This window comes from Heliangelus exortis, chromosome 16 (assembly GCF_036169615.1).
Source record: "Heliangelus exortis chromosome 16, bHelExo1.hap1, whole genome shotgun sequence".
NCBI lineage: Eukaryota > Metazoa > Chordata > Aves > Apodiformes > Trochilidae > Heliangelus > Heliangelus exortis.
The window spans coordinates 9,169,010-9,189,133 of record NC_092437.1 but is presented as its reverse complement, the minus strand read 5'-3'; the positions used below and the strand labels follow the sequence as shown (position 1 = coordinate 9,189,133).

At 49.2% G+C, this 20,124-nt stretch overlaps 1 protein-coding gene across 3 annotated transcripts; it reads right to left on the bottom strand.

The window, feature by feature from the left end:
* Nucleotides 1–262: 262 nt before the first annotated feature.
* On the bottom strand, nt 263–18,481 carry LOC139803689 (opsin-5-like). Of its 3 annotated transcripts, XM_071760076.1 has the most exons (8): nt 16,657–18,481; nt 16,450–16,561; nt 16,108–16,196; nt 6,257–6,344; nt 4,626–4,788; nt 3,955–4,082; nt 2,266–2,594; nt 263–1,481 (listed from the first exon to the last, which is right to left on the bottom strand). In XM_071760076.1, exons 4-8 carry the CDS (start codon nt 6,342–6,344, stop codon nt 927–929), a joined length of 1,263 nt encoding a protein of 420 aa, XP_071616177.1. In that variant the 5' UTR covers nt 16,108–16,196; nt 16,450–16,561; nt 16,657–18,481; the 3' UTR covers nt 263–926. The 3 variants fall into 3 exon arrangements, with proteins under 3 accessions (XP_071616177.1, XP_071616176.1, XP_071616174.1); XM_071760075.1 differs by having other exon boundaries at nt 16,450–18,481; XM_071760073.1 differs by lacking the exons at nt 16,108–16,196; nt 16,450–16,561; nt 16,657–18,481 and adding an exon at nt 10,340–11,747.
* Nucleotides 18,482–20,124: the final 1,643 nt, after the last annotated feature.

The following is a 20,124-nucleotide window of genomic DNA, read 5'->3' as shown; positions in this document are numbered from 1 at the left end:
TGTGGTTTTGTTCATTAAGCAGTGGCCACATGAAGTGCTCCCACACGGCTGGTGGGGAGCTGGAGAGCAGCACCTTTCCCAGGTCTCATCATCCCACTCCTCTCATCACCTACAATGCATTTGTCAGTCTTTTGAGGCACAACCAACCTCTTGCAGCACCCTGGCCACATTGTTCATTCTCTGCAAAGCAAACCCAGCTCCTGCCATGCCCAAGCCTTGGGGACATGAGCAGCTCAGTGATGGGGGTGGGATGTGGAGTCTGCAGGGCTGCTGGTACTCACACGGGGATTATTTCAACCCCAAATCCTAACTCTACAGGCAAGCTCCCATTTCCATCTGTAGGATGGTGGGTAGGTTTGCCCTCAAATCAAGGGAGCAGGTAACCCAGCCACCTGGAGAGTAGTCTCTGGAGAGGTATATAAAGATGCTTCAAAATCCCAAGTGAGGTAGCTGAGCAGTGTGGTCCCATTCCCTGACAGGAGAGAACAGGACGTGGCCAGCGGGGCTGCAGGAACTGGGGCTGGAGGTGCCTCTCAGGGCCTCCTGGCCCCAGCCCTCTCTGCCAGGCACACTTTCTTTAGACAACCAAGTTCCTACTTGGTCATGAGAGCACCAGGATGGAAAAATAAAGGCCAAGGTTCCAGAGAGCAAGCTGCAGGAGAAACTGCACCCTGAAGTTGCACCCTGGGCAGATCTCAGGCACTGGGGTCTACTTTTTTGTTTGGTTTTGGTTTTTGCAAGCACAAAGACCAGGCTCAGAGTCACAAGAGCCAAACCAGAGGGGGAGGCAAGGTTGGTCTTAACATTTCATGTCATTTCATCTGCAGAACATGCTGGGAACCCATCAGATATGTAGGTGAGAAAAGAAGTTGCACTGGGGTTTGTCTTCCATTGTGCTGGTAGGACATGGCCGGGCAGGGATGGGCTCAGAGAAGATCTTTCATGACACCTGATGGCAGAGCTTCCCCTGACACATTGGCAGTGCCCAGGGCTGACTTTTTCCGTGTGACAAGGACCATCACCTGCACTGCCCTCTTCAGCCCTGGCTGGCAAGCAGCTCCATTGGCCAGGATAGCCAGGGGAGCACGCCTGGGCGAGCTGCTGGGCACCTGGGGCAGTTTGTAGCACTTGGGGTAGTTACTGAAACACTCAAAAGTGTCATTGCAGCTCCTGCAAGCCCCAGGATGGTCATCAAAGCCTGAAGATGGGAAGGGCTGGAGCTCAGCACCTGGGCAGCCACAACAGAGGAGGGTGCGGATGGCCTGGAAGAGCACCATATCTTTGGAGAGGAACTTCTGGAAGTTGGGCTTGAAGAACAGGTACACCAGGGGGTTGTAAAATGTTGAGGACTTGGCAAAGACAGCAGAGAGCACAAAGGCCAGTGCTGGGACCTGGCTGGCATCCCCGAGGACTGCCCAGAGGGCAACGATGGCGTAAGGAGTCCAGGCAGCCAGAAACCCCAGGCACACAGCAAGACTCAGCTGCAAGAGGAGATGGAGATGGTGGTGCTGTGAGCTTCTTGTAGTATACACAGGATGCTGACCCCAACAAACCCAGCCTGAGACTGGAAACCACTGCAATGAGCAACAGGACCCCAAACTGTGGGTCACATCCCCCGGGAGAGGGGCTCAGCCTTCTGGACCCATTGCACTGGAGCATCAGGGATGTCAGGGCAGTAACTCAACACGTCCCAGTGTGGGCACATAAACCTGGATTCCCACTGGAGAACTCACACCCATCCCACCTGGGAACTGCCTCAGCCCACCACACAGACAGGTAGGATGCACCCAGTGACCTGGCTGGGGCCAGGCCAGCACCAAATTCCTCGGGCCCTGTCCTCTAAGCAGACCTGAACATTCACTTTGGGGCCAGGCTTCCAAGCTCTTTTCTTTCATGTTTGGTCGGTTTTTTTAAAAGGTATCCATTCCTTTTTTTTTTCTTTTCTTTTTTCTTTTTTTTTTTCTTTTTTTGACATATCCTAGATAAATTATAGTATTAGCTTGTAGTCTGGAGAACAATGACTCATGCAAGCTCCTTTTATGATCTTTTCCAACATAACTTAAAAATGAAAACTCCTCCAGCTGATGGCTCTAAAGGAGGAGAAATGTGTTCCTACCCACACTGATACTGACACCTGCAGAATTCCCCAGCAGAGACAGACACCAGTGCCTGGCAGAGGGGTCCTGCCACCTCCCCCTGCCCACAGGTTGTTGGTCTGGGACACCCCGAGACCCCCCCCCCCATCACTCCCAGCCCCTGCCCTACCTTCACCACCAGGCTGTGCACGCTGCGGGCGCTGCGCTGGGGGGACGTGTGCTGCCTGAGTGCCCTGCGGGACACCCGCACGGTCCAGAGGATCAGGGAGTAGGAGATGAGGATGAGGAGGCAGGGGAGAAGGTAGCAGAAGATGAAGAGGGTGAGGATGTAGAGCGTGGCCTCCCTGCTGGAGCTCTTCCAGGTGATGCAGCAGGCTGTGCCGTAGGGCTCGGGGCCGTAGCTGCCCCACTCTGCCAGGGGGGCCGTGGCAAACATCAGGGCGTATGCCCAGACACCCAGCAGCAGCATCCCAGCGTGCCAGGGGGAGAACTTGTTGCCTGCAGCAGAGGGGTGGGGGTGAGGATGGCTCCTGTCCCCACAGGGAAGGGAGAGCTGGCTCTGGAACTGCCCAAAGCCACTCCAGACACCGTCATAGGAAGGGCTTTTTCTCTCTGGCAGACTGGCATTAAAGGAGGTGAATTTTTTTCCTTTTTATTCCATTCTCCTAAAATCTCTAATTCCCTGGTCTTCTAAGAGCTCATGATAAAGTGCTAAATCTTCATCCGTACAGAGCAGTAACATTTTTCTTTGAAACTAAGCAGTTAAAAGCACATTGAGATTAGCCACTTCCTCACTGAAAATGTGATGGGGTGTCCTGGGGAGATAAGCTCCAGGTACCAGAACCTGCCCAGGGAAAAGCCACCAGTATCTGAGCTGCCTTTAACAGCCAACTTTCATCTTTATCTTTCCTTCCACCTTTTTGGGGGTCTCCTGAGGTGTTGTGCTGGCACAGAACCCAGGTGACTCTGCTCCAGTGTTGTCCCTGAGGCACTGTGAGCTGCTGGGGACAAAGCATGGTGGTGTCTGGCAGCAGCTGCAGGCTTGGGGCAGATGGGCAGCAAGCCCTGGGCAAGGGGCTGAGGGTGCACCCTGGTGTGAAAATCAAACATCTTTGATTTTCACTTTTTTTTTTTTTTTTTTTTTGGGGGGGGGGGGGGGGGGTGGCCTTTAATACAAAGTCTGTTCTGAAGACACATGCTAGGTGGAGGACTAGCAGCTGAGCTGAGGAAATTAAGAAGGAAGAGCTGTAAACACAGGGGACATCGCTGGGTCCCAGCTACAAAGAGCTGGTACCCAAGCTTAGAGCTGCAAACACTCTCAGGGGCTCTGCAGAGGAAATTGGCCTTCAGAAATGAGCTATAGCATGGCAAACCCAGCCCTCTTGTATTAATTATTTCAGTGAATTAAATACATTTGGCCTATGGCTCTCCCACTAGGGACGAGGGAAAGCAGCTCTGCCTTGCACTGCCAGAACTTGTGACATCCCAGGATGGAAATTCTGCTGTAGTCTGAGCTCAGATCTGTGTATGGCCCTTCAACATCCTGCAGCCCTGGGTGATCCAGAAGCTGGGACTTTTCTACAGAGGGAGGACAACCCCCCTGACACTTTTCTGGATGATGCTCCTGAGCCCTAGAGTGAGGCAGGGGGCAGCTGAGTTGCATGCACAGGGCACAGGGTGCAGGGAGGGGAACACACAAATAATAAAAGCCTCCAGAGCCTGCTGCAGTGTGTAGTGTCTGGGAATAGGTTGCCCTGGGGCAAAGCCTTTCTAGAAGAGGTGGATCTGGCCCATAGAAAAAAATTATTAATCAGAGAGGGGTGCAAGTATAAGTCAGATAACACACCCCAGCACCTACCATATGCTGGGTAACAGACCTTCAGGCAGCAAACTGTGCTGAGCACTGTCAGGCTGGTGAGGCTGCACAGCCCAAACAAGACCCCACAGAAGGCATAGAGGGTGCACACTGTGTGATTGAACAGCCACCTGCAAAGGAAAGCCTGAAGGTAAATACAGCCCACACCTCTGCCCAGAGCATCTAGAATGTTCTCCATGGTCTCTGGAGCAAGGCTTGGTATTTTCCGGTTGCACTCCTGGTGATTGGGTCCCACACCAGAAGCTGGGATGGCTGCAACAGCCTGCATGGATCCCAGAATCTGATCACCCAAGAAACCATGGGCATGATCTTGTCCCTGATTTGTTCCCTGACATCCCAGTGACAAGCACAGATGGAGCCACGGGTGCAGAAGCTGCCCTGATCCCCATCAGCACACACCACTGGGCACTGCAGTGCCCACACCCTGCTGGGTGCCAGCTGGGAAACTCACCACAAAACAGCTTTTAAGGCAGCTCTGTGGGATAAACCAGAGGGACAGGGAACAGCAAAACATCCTGCTGTGGGACACATGTCACTGTGCCAGCAGACTGACCCCTGGGGTCCCTCCACACTCCTATCAGGGGTCTCCCCATTTCAAGACAAGGTTTGCACAATGCACCAGGGGCCAGGGCAGCAGAGTTTCCACAAGGTACCTGTGTGCAAAGAAGGAGGAGGTGGCCAAGGGGAAGAGTGTCACCGTCATGCTCAGGTCACTGATGGCCAAGTTGACAATGAAGAACTCAGCAGGCTTCAGCACAGACCTCTTCTGATAGGCCACCAGCAGGAGCAGAGAATTCCCAGAGAGGGACACGATGCCTGCAGAGAAGGCAGAGGAACAGTGAAGTCCATAACAGAGCTGGGAAAGGAGCCAGGAGCATCTTGAGATGTTTGGAAGCAAACCCTGGACATGTCTACAGAGGCTTCCCTCTCCAGAGGGTGTTGAGCAGGGGAGCCCATGGGACCTGCAGAGCTCTTTGAGCACATCTGGAGCTGCTTTACACTGAATCTGATCCCTTCCTGAGATCCCACAGAGGCCTTGGGTAGGAGGGCAGGGATGGGATGAGACTGCAATGGGCTCTGAGTGCAGGCTCTGGCCAGACTCAATTCTTTCAGTTGGAAGGAGCAAAGGGGACATTTCCTTCCAGCTAGATAAATAACAGGAGCTTTGTACAATTGCTCTTCTGATGTGAGGCCAAGGAGCTGGGCCCCTTCACTTTTCAATTTCTTCCTGGCAATGTCACTCCTGTGAGCTTGGGTTGTCCAATTTCACCGTAACAAAATAAACAAGAAGAAAGGCATTATGAAGATCAAGGAAAATCCAGACTAAATAAAAGAAGGCTCTTTGTTTGCTATTAGTCTATTTAAAACAACAATGGTGATTTAGATTTTATAACAACAGCTATGTAAAAAAAAAAAAAAAAGCTTCAGTGTCCTGTCCTCAGAAGGGAAATCTCTGCTGCTCTTGGGGTAGGACAAGAATGTCTCCCTAATGGATTAGGCTGTAAATTAAATATCATGGTAAGAACCAGCTTCCAAAGCTGCTGAATGGCCAACTGAAGGTTCCTCATGGAAAAGGATTCCCATGCAAGACTGGGCCAAATCCATGGCTTTGGAATCGCTCAAGGGTAGAATACTGGGATGTTTGTCCTTGTTTCCAGCCTCACAAGGCATTTTTCCCACAGACCCATCTGCACTAAATGCTCTTGATTATCTTTCCTCACCCCTAGGAGCTGGAGGTGCCTACAGAACTGCTGGCAGTCCCAGCAGCATGAGCATCCCTTGGGTTCCCAACTTTGAAGGCATGAAAAACTCTTCCAGAAAACTGGAAGGTTTTTCAGCACCTATCATGTGCCTTTAGGCCACCTCAGAGCACATTCCAGCCCCTCAGTTCCTCCTGCTGTCTTTCTGGTGTCCCCAGCTCCTAATCACGGGACATTCACCTGCATCTTCCACTGAAAGCATGGACCAGCCAGAGTTCCAGATCACCTTCAAGAGTTACTAAGCTGGTAATGCTAACAGAGCATCAGGTGGCTGTTCCAAATATTTAAAAACATAAGTGGCATATGCAGTTCTCCTGGGAGGAAAATGCAGTCACCAGACTTTGGCCAGATCATCCTTTTGTATAAGGTGGAGAGGACCGGGGGGAAGGGCCAGTTTGAGTATTCTGCTAATGACTGAGCACTCCTGGAAGCATCAGTGACTGTGAAAGGCCTGAACATTTCTGGCAGACAGGCACCTGGGCTGCCTGCAGCAGGAAGAGGTCTACCAGGCTGACTTTCCTTACCAAAGACCAAATAGAGCGTGCCAAAAATCAGGTCTTCTCTTTCCGATAAGGTGGAGGCGAACACAGAGACATTGGACACGTTTCCCATCTGCAAAGCAAGGTACACATGCAAGTGAGAGTTAATTTTGGCTGACAGTGGAGTGCTCAGTGTCCCCAGCTCTTGGGGAGGGCAGATCTGCAACCTGTTCCTGGCACTGAGCTACAACCAGGCTGCAGCCCCAGCCCCACCACTGGCCCCACCTTCACTGCTCAGTGTCCAGCACTGACCTCGTGGCCGGGCACGGGGCCCGTAACAGGATCAGCCTGGTAATCTCACTTGATTACCATTTCTTCAATTACGGATTTCCCTGATTAGCATTAGCCTTTGGATCTAAACTCCTTTGCAGGTCTGGGCCATGTGTTGACTGCAGCAGCACACTTGGAGCTGCTTGGGAGCTGGAAGCTTTGTGCTCTGCAGAGCCCTCCTCTCCTCCTCTAGGCTTGACCTGTCCTTCAGGTGGCACTGCCTGTCCCCATGTCCTCATCAGCAGAAACTTGGCCTGAACTCTGTTTGCAATGCAGCCAAGAACTGCTCATGCCCCCTCCCAGTGGCAAATCAATTGCCTCTGCTGTGAGATGTGCCCCCATCCAGGCAAGGGGACTTGCAACAAGCTGTTTGTCAAACCCCAGCATAGGAGGCCCTGCAGCTGGGGACAGGAAGGAATTGTCACCCCAATAATGACTGCTCCAAGCTGAGACCTTCCTTCTCCCAAAGGAGTTGAGTCTGACTCGTGCTGCCAGCAGTGCAGACAGTGAAGAACTCGAGCACATGTATGAACAACAACAAAGTAGTAAAAAGTAATTTCCTTTCTCAAGGTGCCTGACTCACTCACGGAGTTTTATCAGCCTAATTAGTTTCCCTGTTATTTTGTGCAGCTGAGCCAAAGGCTCCCAAGTGCTCAGGAAGCTCATAGGAAGTTAATAACTCCAGAGTGCCAGAGCCATGTCCCAGGCTGCAGAGTGGCACCTGGGAATGAGGCTGGGACTCTCTCATGCTGGGAGAAAAATTCGGGCAGAGAAGAGTGAATCCAGCAGGAGAAGAGGATGTAGAGATGCTAGGTCCTGGCAGCCACCCTTGTACTATGGGCAGGCAGGAGAACAGAGTCCTGGTGGTGAAAGGCTGCTCAGTTCAGCTCCTGTACAGAGCATCCTGGGTGCTAAATGCTCCATAGCACTGTGAAAATAACTTCCTTTATTCTCCTGTGCCTTTGGAAGGTATAGTGTCCATGGTATGGGAAAGGTGATTTATACCTCCCTGAACAGGACTGATTCTGGCCACGAGGATGACATTCTTCATTAACCTAATTGAAAACAACCTTTATTTAGGGCTGAGCAAATCATTACTGAAATTCTGATCATCCACAGTTCTCCCCTAGGCCATATTTCATTCTTCCTGAAGAGCCCTTGGAAGCAGACATGCTGAACACAGCACAAGCACTCCACATCTCCAAGATGCTTCAGCAAAGCATACGTACTAAGGAGATGGAGCCTGGGAAAAAGGAGGGACTGTGGTCACACAGCTGCACTGGCGACAAGACAGGGCAAGACCTTGCACAAGCAGCCTGGAAGGAATTGTTCCTGCTCCTCAGCGTGCATGCACACACGTGGCAAAGGAAGGAGAGAACTGGCAAAGCTCACAGGACTTCATTTCCTTCAGATTCCTGGCAGGTCTCCCATCCTGCAATACATCAAGGGAAGCTGCGAGCATCCTGTGAGATCAAGCTGGCAAAAAGTAACAGTAATCCAGGGGAGAGGGATTTCTATTTCTGACATATTACTTGGGATAGGCCTTATTATTATGGTTGTGCTTGAGCTATTTGTGAAGCACACACCTCACATCGTATTGCAGAAATTGATACAAATGCATCTCGTGCACTGATAGATATGCTGATGTCATTGACACATGGGCAATAAATCAGTTTTATAGAAATATAGAGAGCTCTCATCTTTGTCTGAAACTAAATCACAAAGTAGATCCTGTACACTTACTGCAGCTGTGTGCAGCATACAGGTGAGTAAAGCCAGGATCAGTATAGAAAGTATTGCAAAAATCTCTTTTCCCCTTGCTGCTTTCACCAGGGGCTTGTAAATTCTTTCTCCCTACCAGATGCAGGTGGTACAACTTGTTTGAGCTTTTTTGAGCTGTCTTTAGAGGACAGTGGGACCTCTCCACACCTGGTCCCAGCAGTTGCCTACCTGGTCTTTACCCTTGTGGAAATGAGGCAGCGAGTAACCTGCTTCCCTGCCACTTCAAACCTATTCTGGTTCTGCTTGTCTGCTGGAAACCTGCCCAAGGGCATCCCCCTCTCTGAGCTGCTCCCTCAGGTGTGTGACAGAGGGGGGCCCTTGGCACCTTGCACAAGCCTCCTCCTCTGCAGTCACAAACTGCAGAACCATCAGTGCAGGTACTGAGCCCACTCACTCTCATTTCTGACAGAAACAGCTGTTGGAGCTTTCTTCCAACTCTAAAACATTTCAAAAACAGGACTATGCTCAATCAAGACTGAATCTGTAACTCCTCTGGGAAGGACTTCAGATGGCAATGTCTCATCAGGGGCTACTCAGCTGGCACAATGCATCCCTTTAAAATCAGACTGCCTGGCCAGGTAATCTTTGGGCATACAAAGCTGCTGAATTTGATTTAAGATCCATTGCTCAGACTCCTCTCTGAGAAGAGACAGGCTGTGAAAGCTCCTTTCCTCTCAATTTAATCAGGCTTCAAAATGAGATGAAGTTTTCCAAGCAGCTGCTGCCACAGGTACATTACCAGGAAACCCTTGTCTTTTGCTTCCCAGACACTAATCTTGTGTTCACAGGAAGAATCAAACCCAAACCTCATGTCCATACCTGGCACCTGAAGGACACCAGCACAGCTGGACTGGCCAGGTCACACGCACTCTGTCTGCTTGGAAAACCATACATTTTATTTTGTGTGATTGTTGGTTTTGCCCTTTTCCTCTCCAGATTTGTCCAGTCACTTTTCTTCAGGCAGATGAAGAAAAGCCAGAACCTCTCTTGAAGAGGAGGAGGAAACCTGATGAGCCTGGAAACTCAGCTGACCTCCAGTGTCTTTCAATAGTAAATAGCAGGAATCGATTTCTGCAGTTCCTAGCAGAGGGGAAGCTCAGACACTGCTGCCTGCCTAGCAAACCCAGCAAGCCTTCAAAAGTCATGGAGAAGCAAAGAGCAGAGCTGAATGACTGCTCTGAAGGACAGGGTGCAGTGTAAGGAAAGGCAACACTCAGTCCCTTAACCCAATATCACTTTGGAGATTACAGAGTTTTCCTGTGCCAGGGCTGCCTGTCCCGGTTGGTTACAGACAGAACAACTCTGCTTTCTGCCTCCCACTTGCCACCCAGGACTCTTGCAAGCCCCTTTGAGAGGGGTACAAGCCCATGCACACACACACACACACCCCCCCTAAAGCTTTCTGTGTGATGTGTGACACAAACACCAGTGCCTGGGACACGCACTGCCCTGCTGCAGTGTCTCCCACAGTCCCGGGACCCCTCCGGTGCAGCCGGGGGGACACCCACGGAGAACCCATCCCCCTCATCTCCAGTGCCAGGGATGCTGGGGTGCCCCGTGTCCCTCCCGGGGCAGCGCCTCTCCCGCAAACGCTCCCCCCTTACCTTTCCCGACGGAGCCGCCGCCGCTGCCCGCTCCCTGCTCCGCACACAGGAACTTGCGGGGCTCCCGCGGCAGCTCCGCGGGGAGGGAGCGCAGGTTCCGCCACCGCGGTTCAGCACCGGCGGCTGAGGACAGCTCCGCGGCGGGGGGGTCAGGACCGCCCCAGCCGGGGCAGCTCCGGTGCCGCGGGGGAGGTTCGGCCCGGGCAGCTCCGGTGCCGCGGGGGAGGTTCGGCCCGGGCGCTCCCCGTCCTCTTCTCCCCCCCCCTCCCCAGCCCCACTCCCGCCCCTGGAGTCGCTCCGAGCGTAGCGAGAGAAACTGAGGCACGGGGAGCGCAGTTTAAAGCAGCCCCCCAGGGCTCGCTTTGCCCTCCCCTTGGCCACCTCCCCTCTCCCGGTGGGAATATTCCCTCACCTCTCCCTGAAGGTCCGGCTGGCCACCCGGCACGACCCCATGCTGTGCTGCGAGGTGCTCCAAGGACATGCTCGGAGTGAGAGAGGAGATGAGGAGGTGGGGATCGATGTGCTGAGCCTGTTGCCAGTCGGAGCTGGGTTTTGTTTTCCACCCGAATCATTTGACCTGTCTCTGCTTGGCAAAACACGAGTCACAACCATCACTTCAACCAAACGCTTCGTTAATCCTCTCCACGCCAAAAGCTTTCCCTTGGTTGCCAATTAAAAATGGGAAAAACATCAAAAATCCTAGTGCACATTTTTAGACATCCAAATAGTGTCAGAACCACTGGCAGCTTGGACTTGGGTGCCTAAGCTGCAGAAAGGAAAGCTGAAGCTGGAGAAATGGGCAGCAGTAGCACAGCAATAGCCTTACATACTCTACGTGCCTTGGAAAGAACCTTCATGAGAAACATTCATGGACTACACAGCTATGTAAATAGATACACACTGGGATTCTAATAAGCTGAAAGATAGTTGCTGTTTGTGTTCCAGAAACACAAAAGCCTCAGCCAAGTTTGAGGCCCTGTTGTGCAGTTCCCTCCATGTGGCCAGAGTTAACCCAAAGAGCCCAAAATCCACCAGGGAATGGGCCCCATTTTCTCCCTTCCACCTGGAATGGCCCTGAAGCACAACAATCAGTGACACACCAAGGGACACAGAGTCCTTGGAAGAGTCACAGCCTCAGACAGGAGCAGCAGCACTTTCCACTGCACCCCACGCTGTATGCAGGGACTGCAAGCAGTTCCTAAACTTGGTGGGCACGTTTGCATAATTGCATTATTTTTTTAGCATAGGTTCTTTGGAAACAGACCTCCACCTCATCCTGCACTTCATTCATCAGCCCTTCTCAACCAGGGTTGGAAGAGGGACTGAAGTCTTTGAGATAATTTAGTTCCCACTTGGTTTGTGCAGTTGGGAAAGACCCAAAGGAGGTGGCTGAGAAGGTGGAGAACTCAGTGGAGATGCCATGGGGCAGGGACCTGATCCAGCAGCATCCACAGACCACTGCTTGCTGCTCCCCTACTGTCTGCAAGAGATTCTGAGAGAGAGATGAAGAAGCCAGGGGTTACAGAGGTGAGGAAACAGAAAACCAGATCTTTGCAAGGTCATGGAACAGCTTTTCTTTCTTAAACATGCAGTGAGCCCAGACCTACCACACTCTTTCAGCATTGCTTTTGTTTTATGGCAATGGTGGGGGCACAGAGCAAGTATCCAAAGGAGCACTTTTGATCTGAGGTTTAATCAACAGCTTGATTTCTAGAAATCTAAATTGACCTGAAACATAATTCTTTGCTGCGCCTCCTGGAGATTTTGGTATAGCCTTTGGTACCTCAAGCATTTAATTCTGTTTTCTAAGCTCCCCATTCCACCTCTCTCTCCCTCTGAATCAAACAAACAAAAAAAAACTCAAATAAACAAATCAAGACCAAAACAACAGAAAGAATGAATATTTGAGTCATCAGCCCCCAAAGGAACAAGAGCCAAACTGACAGAAATGCCCACAGACACTGGCAGCATTGCAAAGCCAACAGAAGAAATATGTCAAACCTACCCAGTGTCACCTGTCCCACAAGTATTTCTGGCTGTCCACCACGGGAATCTAAAGCAGAAAAGATTGGCCAAGCAGGTTACAGCCTGTGCTTCCACAGGTAACTCAGGGAGCCCTGGTCCTCTTTCAGCACCAGCATCATTCACAGCATTGGGGCTGTAATCCTGTTTCATTTCCCTCTGTCTCTTTCTCTCTGCCCTGTGGGCCATAGCTGAAGGCTAACCAGGTTTCTACTTCTTTGCAGGACCTCCCCTTGAACAACACCAGCCTCCAGACCTAGGTGCAAGCATTACAGATTTCACCTTTGAATTTAAGCTTACAGGCTCTGTGGGTCTTCAAAATGGGTATCTGGGTTCTCCTTCAGCCAAAAGAACCTGGTGGAGGAGGAAGAAAATATATGTGCATACACGTGTGCTCATGCTACGTCTTCCTGTCCAAAAGAACCCATAAATCATGTTATAGCCAAAAACCAGCACTGTTCACCTTCTACAGCCCTACACACTGTGCTAAAAAAATTACAAATGTTGCCTTATTCTGCAGATGCACCAAGGAAACATCACACTCACTGCTGCTTTCAGGTTTTCAGGGCAGGTCACTGCTTCCTGGGCGTGCTGCTCTCCCCCCTGGGCCAGTTCTCCTGCTCCCCAGCTGGCCCAGCCAGACTGTGGGTATCACTTTTGCACCAGGTGAAGAAGGGACAGTGCAGCCCAGCTGCTGCCCATCAGAGCTGTTCTGCAGTGCTGTGTCCTTGCCCAGCTTCAGCATTTCTGAAGTCCAGATGGTGGGAAGTAACCTGAAACCCGTATCTCTCTGCCTTCTAGAAACTATCAGACACAGGACCCTCTCCTAGGAGCACCCCCTTAAAAACACTCAGCACAGCTCTGAGTGCTGTGGTCTGGCTGCATTTGGACTTACTTCCATGTGGCTCTTCCCCTGTGCTGGAAGACACCAACTGCAAGAATTTGTAAGGATACCACTGTGTCCAGTCATTTAAACTGTGTTACTGTGCACCTCACTGGGGTGTGCAAATGCTGCAACCTTTTCTGTGCAAACTGGGCGTTGTGACACACAATCACCTTATGGGGATGTCTATTTGTGGTTAATTTACCCCTTTAATAAATTTACATGGAACATAGACACAGCCATATCCTGCCTATCAACCCTGGTGCTGAATTCTGTCCCTGGCTGGGAGCTCTCAGCCTTACTGCAGCTCATGCTTTGTGACAGGGAGCAGGGAAAGCTGCTTTTTAAGGGCCCAAGGACAAGAGGATACACAGCCACGGGCAGTGCTGCCAACATTGCCAGGTGCTCAGCTCTCTGTGTGTGTTTTCCATCTCCGTCCATTTTTTCGCACTGATGGTGAAATGAAAAAGTGTTCCTTGGGGTTCCAAGGGGACATGGCAGAGCATCTGTTTTCTGAGACAAAAGAGGAGGGATGCTGCTGCCCAGCAAAAGATAGCAAGCCAGCTGATCAGATCTGGGAGGCAGCAGCTTGGATAAGGATAACACAACATACATCAGCTGGGGATAGGAAATATGCTGGGAAAACAGTGGAAGTTCCCTAATATCAGGAGACTGAGATGATTCAAAGGGATTAAAAAAAAAAAAAAAGAAGAAGAAACAGATTGAACTATGGAGAATTAACTCCCATGCTTGCTCTGCTGTGGAACAGGTGTCTGAGACCATTGAGCTACAGCATCATTAGAAGAAAATTCCAGCATAATAAATAAGACATTCTAATTGCTACATCTAATTATGAGGAAGAGTAAATCACCATGAAAAAATTATCTGTCAAAGAGAATATAAACACGTAATTGACAATCAAACTGAGAGCTGTCATCCATCTTTGGAGGCTGCTGCTGTGTCTAAAAGGACACTACTTGCATTTGTTTAGTAGAAGAATGCTTCTGGACTTATCGTGAAGTCCTATTAATCTGATAAATCTTTAAATATTTATACAAACTTGAGCCAAAAATTAAAACTTCATCAAGTGTATTTTCTTAAACTGAAAACCAATAGCATTACCAAACTAGATTTTGCTAAAGCAGCTGGACAGATGTTTATAACAGTGCTTTGTGAAACATCTGGGACTAATCTAACTAAAGAATTTTTAATTAGCCATTCTTTTCCTCAACAACACAAAAGCCCAGACCACCTGCCATCACCACAGAAAGGTCTGGCTAAACGAGGGTCCATAAAAAGACAGTGTGAGTTGCACATCTTGTCCCTAAAACTCAAATTTTCACACTCTTATCCATATCTTGCTCTTCCTCTACCAAAGGCCATGTACACAAAGTAAAACAGAGTCACTGCCATGCAGGGATGCTGAGTTACAACCCCACCAAGCACCTCTAGGCCTCACCCTTAGAACTTCCAGTACAGAACTCATCGCAGTTCCCCAACCCCAGCCTGAAGCTCAGCCCTTGGGTGGATGCTGCTGCTTGAACATTCAGTCAGTGGCCAACCCTTGCTCCCAGCCCATGCCCTGGGGCAAGATAGTGAAAGGTTTTTGAGAGCTCTCTTATGGGCTGTGCTGCTCAGAGAGTGACTGAAACAGTCCTTCCAGTCCATGATGGTCATTTTAATGACTGAGGCTGAGATTTTGGCTTCTATTTTTTGAAAGGTCTGTGGAAATGCTACGTGCATCCATGAGCTGCTTCAGCTACACAAAAATGCTGTGAGGTTTTCCTTCTTACTGCTCCATTGCCGAGACAGCAAGTGCCAGATTTATTGCACAACCCTCCTACATTCCCAAACTGTTCCTGATTCTTTACATGTATTTATCTATTTTCAAGTGGAAGGTTGATGCAGTTCAGATTTCCATTTAGGATTTCTACAGCACTAAAATTCTGGACTATGAACATTAACAGCTTCTTAAGATGCTGAACACTGATGTCAGGAGTGATAACTGTGCACAGGCATCACTTGCACAGACCACGGCAGCAGTAACACACATAAACATCCAGTAAAACATTTAATTTCCATTCCAATAGCTTCTAGGAATGAATTCTCACAGAAACCCCTCAGATGAGAGGAGTCTCACTGCAAAAACAAGAGAGAATAAATTCTATTACTGTTGAACCATTTCATGTTTCAGCTCTAGGTTTCTAAGCACTCATGAGGCTTGGACTGGAGGGGCTGAGGCACAGGAGCAGGTTCCTTTCTGCAGTCTCTGCTGCAGTGACATTTGTGTCTGGCAGAGGAATAGAGCAGAAACTCATGGATGGGATTGCCTTAAATCACTGCAACCAGCTTTTCCAGAGATTTCCATTTATGTCCTTGGTAACTCAGCCCAGCCCCTGGCTGGCACACAGAGGGGTTAACTGGACCCTGTGCTGCCAGCAAAAGATTTGCTTCCAGCATTCAGATTCTGTATTTCCTTGGCCACCCCTGGCTGCCTCAGTTTCCTTTTCAGAAAGGGATTGCAGGGATGTTGTCAGGGCATAATTTAAATTTGCAGTATCACTAGTTAGGGATCTGTTCTGCATGTTCAATTTTTATTTATCATCGTCTAAATAGGAAATCACTCAGCAACACTGAAATTAAACCTGAACCATTAGAGAATCCTGCAGAAGAAATGATGTTTAGCTTTTTCATTAGGTAGCACTGACAGATACAGATTGGGCACATGTTCCATAGCATGAACATGAAGCCCAGCTGCAGCCTGAGGTGCAGCAAAGCCTTGAAGAACCACAGCCATTTGTTTGCAAATGACAGAGTTGTCCACAGAAGCATGAATCAATGACAGTCTATGTGTGCAGAGATTTGGAAGCACATTGCTCAGTCTCCTACAAAGAGGACAGCAATACTTTTTTCTCTTGTACACCTAGTTTGTTCCTGCTGAATACAGCAGCACGTACTGCAAATTGCTCTCATCAATAATCAAGACAGGGGTGGCAAAAATAAAGTGACAGGCAGCAGGGATCCAGGGCTCAAGCAGCAGAGGTTGCTCTGAGGATATTGTGCTCAAGGAACATGATATCAAAACTATTCACGAGAGAGAGAGAGGCTTGAATAATTGCTTCGTGTTGGCCAGGGAAGGTGGAGACTCTTGAGGTGGCTTTGCCCTTCACAGTGTTTCAGACATGAGTCCTTTCCATCATCTCCCAAGCAGGTGACCAGCAGTGCAATGGGATGGAGAGGTGGAATTAGAGCTACCATGCCCCACGCTCACTCACCTGGGAAGCAGGAGGCTTGGGGAGGCAGAGCCAACACGTGCAGGAGCAGGCAGCACAGGCGTGTCAGCACGAGATGGAAATTCAAACTCCTGTGTGAAAGGGGACACAGTCATGAATCTGAGAGCAGCCAGAAATAGCACAGCCTGAGAAAGGGTCTGACTGCCAGGCCAGGGGCAGGCACGAGGAATATGAGTCAGGCAGCTGTGCTGCCCCTGCCACACGCTGCTGAGGGATCTGGAAGGGGCCTTGTCCTTCAGTCAAATGAAAAATCAATCTGTGGATGTATCCATGGGACAAGGGAGCACAGAGACAATTGAGATCAGAAACTACCTCAATACTCACCTGGATTAATGACTCAGAGAACTGTCCAAACAGCTGTGTCTGATACCAGGGATATCTGCAGGCAGCAACCTGCTCAGGACCAGATCTCCACTCTGCAGGCCAGTGCTGGTGGCTGGAAGAAAGGGAGTTCACAGCTCTGTTTTGAGCATGAGAGCCAGCAACCAAACAGCCACAGTGGGATATAAAGGCCCTGATGGACACACTTACCTGCTTTGCCAGTCGTGCACAGAGCCCAGTGCTGCGCAGTATCAGAACAAAAGGGTGAATCCTGAATCCTGTGTGACATCCTTGCTAGGGAATCACTTCTGCCCTTGTTTGGTGTTCTCTGTACAAGGCCATCAGCAGGACTGCTGCCCAAATCTGTCTGGGCTAACAAAGGAGCTTCAGGTGGGAGCTGAAGGAAGCAGTAACCTTTAGGAGGACTTGCTCCTTTGTTGGCACTTTGTATGAGCAAAAAGGGCCATGTGAGACTGAACAAACCATTCTAAAAAATCGTTTATCTTCTCACAGCCTGTTCCTGTGGTGCCACCGAAGTAAACATCTGTATTGATCAAAGCCAAAGAAAAGGTGCTGGCAGTAGGCTAATAACCCACCCACTGTGAGACAGCTGGTTTAGACCATTGAAAGCCCCTGCTCCTAGGCACCTCTTCCACTCTCCAAATTGCATCCTTAAAACACCCTGTCCCAAAGGACAGTAAAAAACTGTTTGCATTTCAGTGCACAAAAGTTGACAGAGATTAGATGGTGCTAACACTGCCCAGCAGCCAAAGCCAAGCTCCCAGACACAGGTAAGGTGGAGCCTTCATTTCTGAACCTATACACACACAGAAAACAATCTTCACATTGATTTCCCCCATAATTCCCAGGATTAGAGAGCTGTCATCAGGATTAGAGGATGCACACCATCAGGTTCCCCCTAACATTTATCACCTCCACAGAACTACTGGAAAAACCTTATTTCCAGTATTCCTCAGCCTGTGCTGGGAACTCACTCCTGGCTTCCAGTTTAATTGCTCTCCTTGTCATCTCACTGGGCCTCTGTTTCCTCACCTGCAAAAAGCATTGATAGTACTTGTTTTGCACAGTCTGAGGTCTGCTTGTTACTTGCCTGTGCATGGCTCTGAAATCTGCATGCAATGAGTTTTTCAGCATGCCAGTCACATTTTCTCCTTTGCCATCTCCCAGGCACATTTTGTACCTACTAATCCTGCCCATCAGTCTGTTGTGCCTCACTGCATCAAGTGTCTCACAGATGTCTGTGTCCAGAGCCTCCTGTGTGCAGCTCTGCTCACCACATCATCACCTTCAAAGGCATTGGGGGGTGGGGGCTGAGATCCCACTACATTTGTATGACAAGATTTAGCCACACTGTCTGATATTTATCAACTCATATTTCTCCCACCACTTTGTGTTCTCATCTCATTCCATCACAATGAGATTCTTACCCAGCCCAGCTGAGGTCAGACTCACTGGCCAATAATTTCCAGAGTGTGCCTGTGCTGTGCTGAAAAGGCAGCTCAGCCTCTTTCCAAGTGGCCTAGGGAGGGATTTGGAGGGTAACATTTTGTAAGAAACAATGCTAGGTGATGGCATGCATTTAAGACAGATCTATGCTACAAGCTACACAGGCTGTTACCCAGCTTCCAACCATCTGTACACCAAACTTTCAGCTTTATGTTAAAGAGACATTAATCCCATGCTTGTATACTTAGATGGAGGCACGAGATAACACATATGTTGCTCGAGATGCATTTCCCCCCCTCACAATTTGTGCTTGTGACTGGAATGGAAGTATATATTAAAATATGTTTCTGTTCTTGTATTTGGCTCCTCAGTGCCACCCACAATTCCCAGTGCCTGCATATTCTGGCTTCTCACATCCCACTTGTCCGCTCTGTTTTGAATACTGCTTGCTACTTAAAGTCCAGCTGACCATATTTTAACCCTTAATTTTCAAGATCTTCTTGCAAGGTCTCTCTCAATCAGCCCTGTTCAGCCCTGGACAGGACACTGCAAAGCATCCTCAGGATGCTGGATCGCACTCCATGCCAGCACTGCCAGGACAGTAACCAGGTGCCTGCTCCTCACCTTCCCTGCCAGGTAGAGCTCATCTCTCCCCTTGACATAGTCTCTCAGCAGTCAAAATTCAGTGAGGAAACTGAAGCAGAGGACAGAGGAGCAAACATTTGTGGAGCCTCAACTGAACATCCTGGAGCAGGCTCTGATGGTGGAAGCCAAGGACCAACATGTGCCTTGTGGGGTGACTTCCCTAGGATCAGACAACAGCCTGGAAAGCAAAGGGTGTAAGCTCCACCTATAAGTAGACAGCACTCAGACCAGCCAAGAACCATCAGCAGAGGCTGTAGTTACCCCAGTCACAATGGGGGATACCTGACAGTCATCTTTAAACATCAGTACAGAGAAAACTCTTCCTGCTCAAAGCTGTTTCATAGCAACAACAAGGGCTGAGCCATAGGGATGGTGCAAAGGGTCTGTGTGCTTCATGCAGCCATCTCAAAGGGAACAGATGTGCTGCAATCAAAGAGCACTCATTGGCTCAGCCATTCCCTGTCTCCTTTGCCTTTGGTGCCTCCTCTGCATCACACACCTGCCTGCTTTTCCCAACAACACTGAAAAGATCAGCACTCTTGTAGGCTCCTGTGATATATTGAATGCACTAAGTCTCTAAGTCTCATTTTCTGCAAAATGTCAGCAGGTGTACAGACAGATGCATCACCATTCACCAGGTCTCATGTTTGCATTGCAAAGCCAAGGCCACCCAGCCCCACACAGCCCCCAGCACAGCAGCCATTCCACACTCTGCAGTGCATTCCTTTGACTTTTGCTTTATTTTTTTTCCTAATGGTCAAAGTCTACTTCAAACATATGCAGACATAATATCTTAACGAGTTATTTTATTTTAGGAAAATGTGGCACAATAATTTCCATTAGAAATGCATTAATTTAAATAGATCTTTGGCTGGACTTTCGAATTGTTCCTAATTAATATTCCATTTGAAATCTATCAAATTCCTTTGCTACTACCTTCTTTTTCTGCATTAGAATAGAAAATTCTAGTATTTCAAGGAAAAATCACTTCTGCATGTAGAGTAATTAGATACGACTTTGTTATCAGGCTCATTTTTAAGCCAATTTTTTATCCTCTCTGAAGGACTGTCAGACAAATAACTTTCTGCCCTTATCTTCCAACACTTACTGCTTTCTGGCATTTGGTGTCATTTCTCTCCCACAATTTTTCACTCCATGGCTTGATAGTTTTTAATGAGTCTCTCACTCCTGTGGTTTTATCTAGTATTAATTCCATACCCTCCATTCTTCTCCCTGTTGTGTTTAAACATGCTGTAACCAGTGGTCCTCCAGTAGCATAAACCCAGCACAATTATGGTGCCAGGCTTTGTTTTCAGTATAAAACAGCCATGATTAAAAGATCATGCCTTGCCAACTGGAACAGAAGTCACTTCAGTGCCTCAATCAGGTTTCTAGCAGACAAAAATCACAAACCCACTTCCAAACCTCGTTGCTTGCTGGCAATGGGAAAACTGTTGACCAAAAAGAACTGGAAAATGAGCTCCCCCCTTGACTAAGCTGCTTCTGGGGCAAACCTCTCAGGTATTGGGACATGGGGGCATCAGGAAAGAAAGTTCACATCAAGGA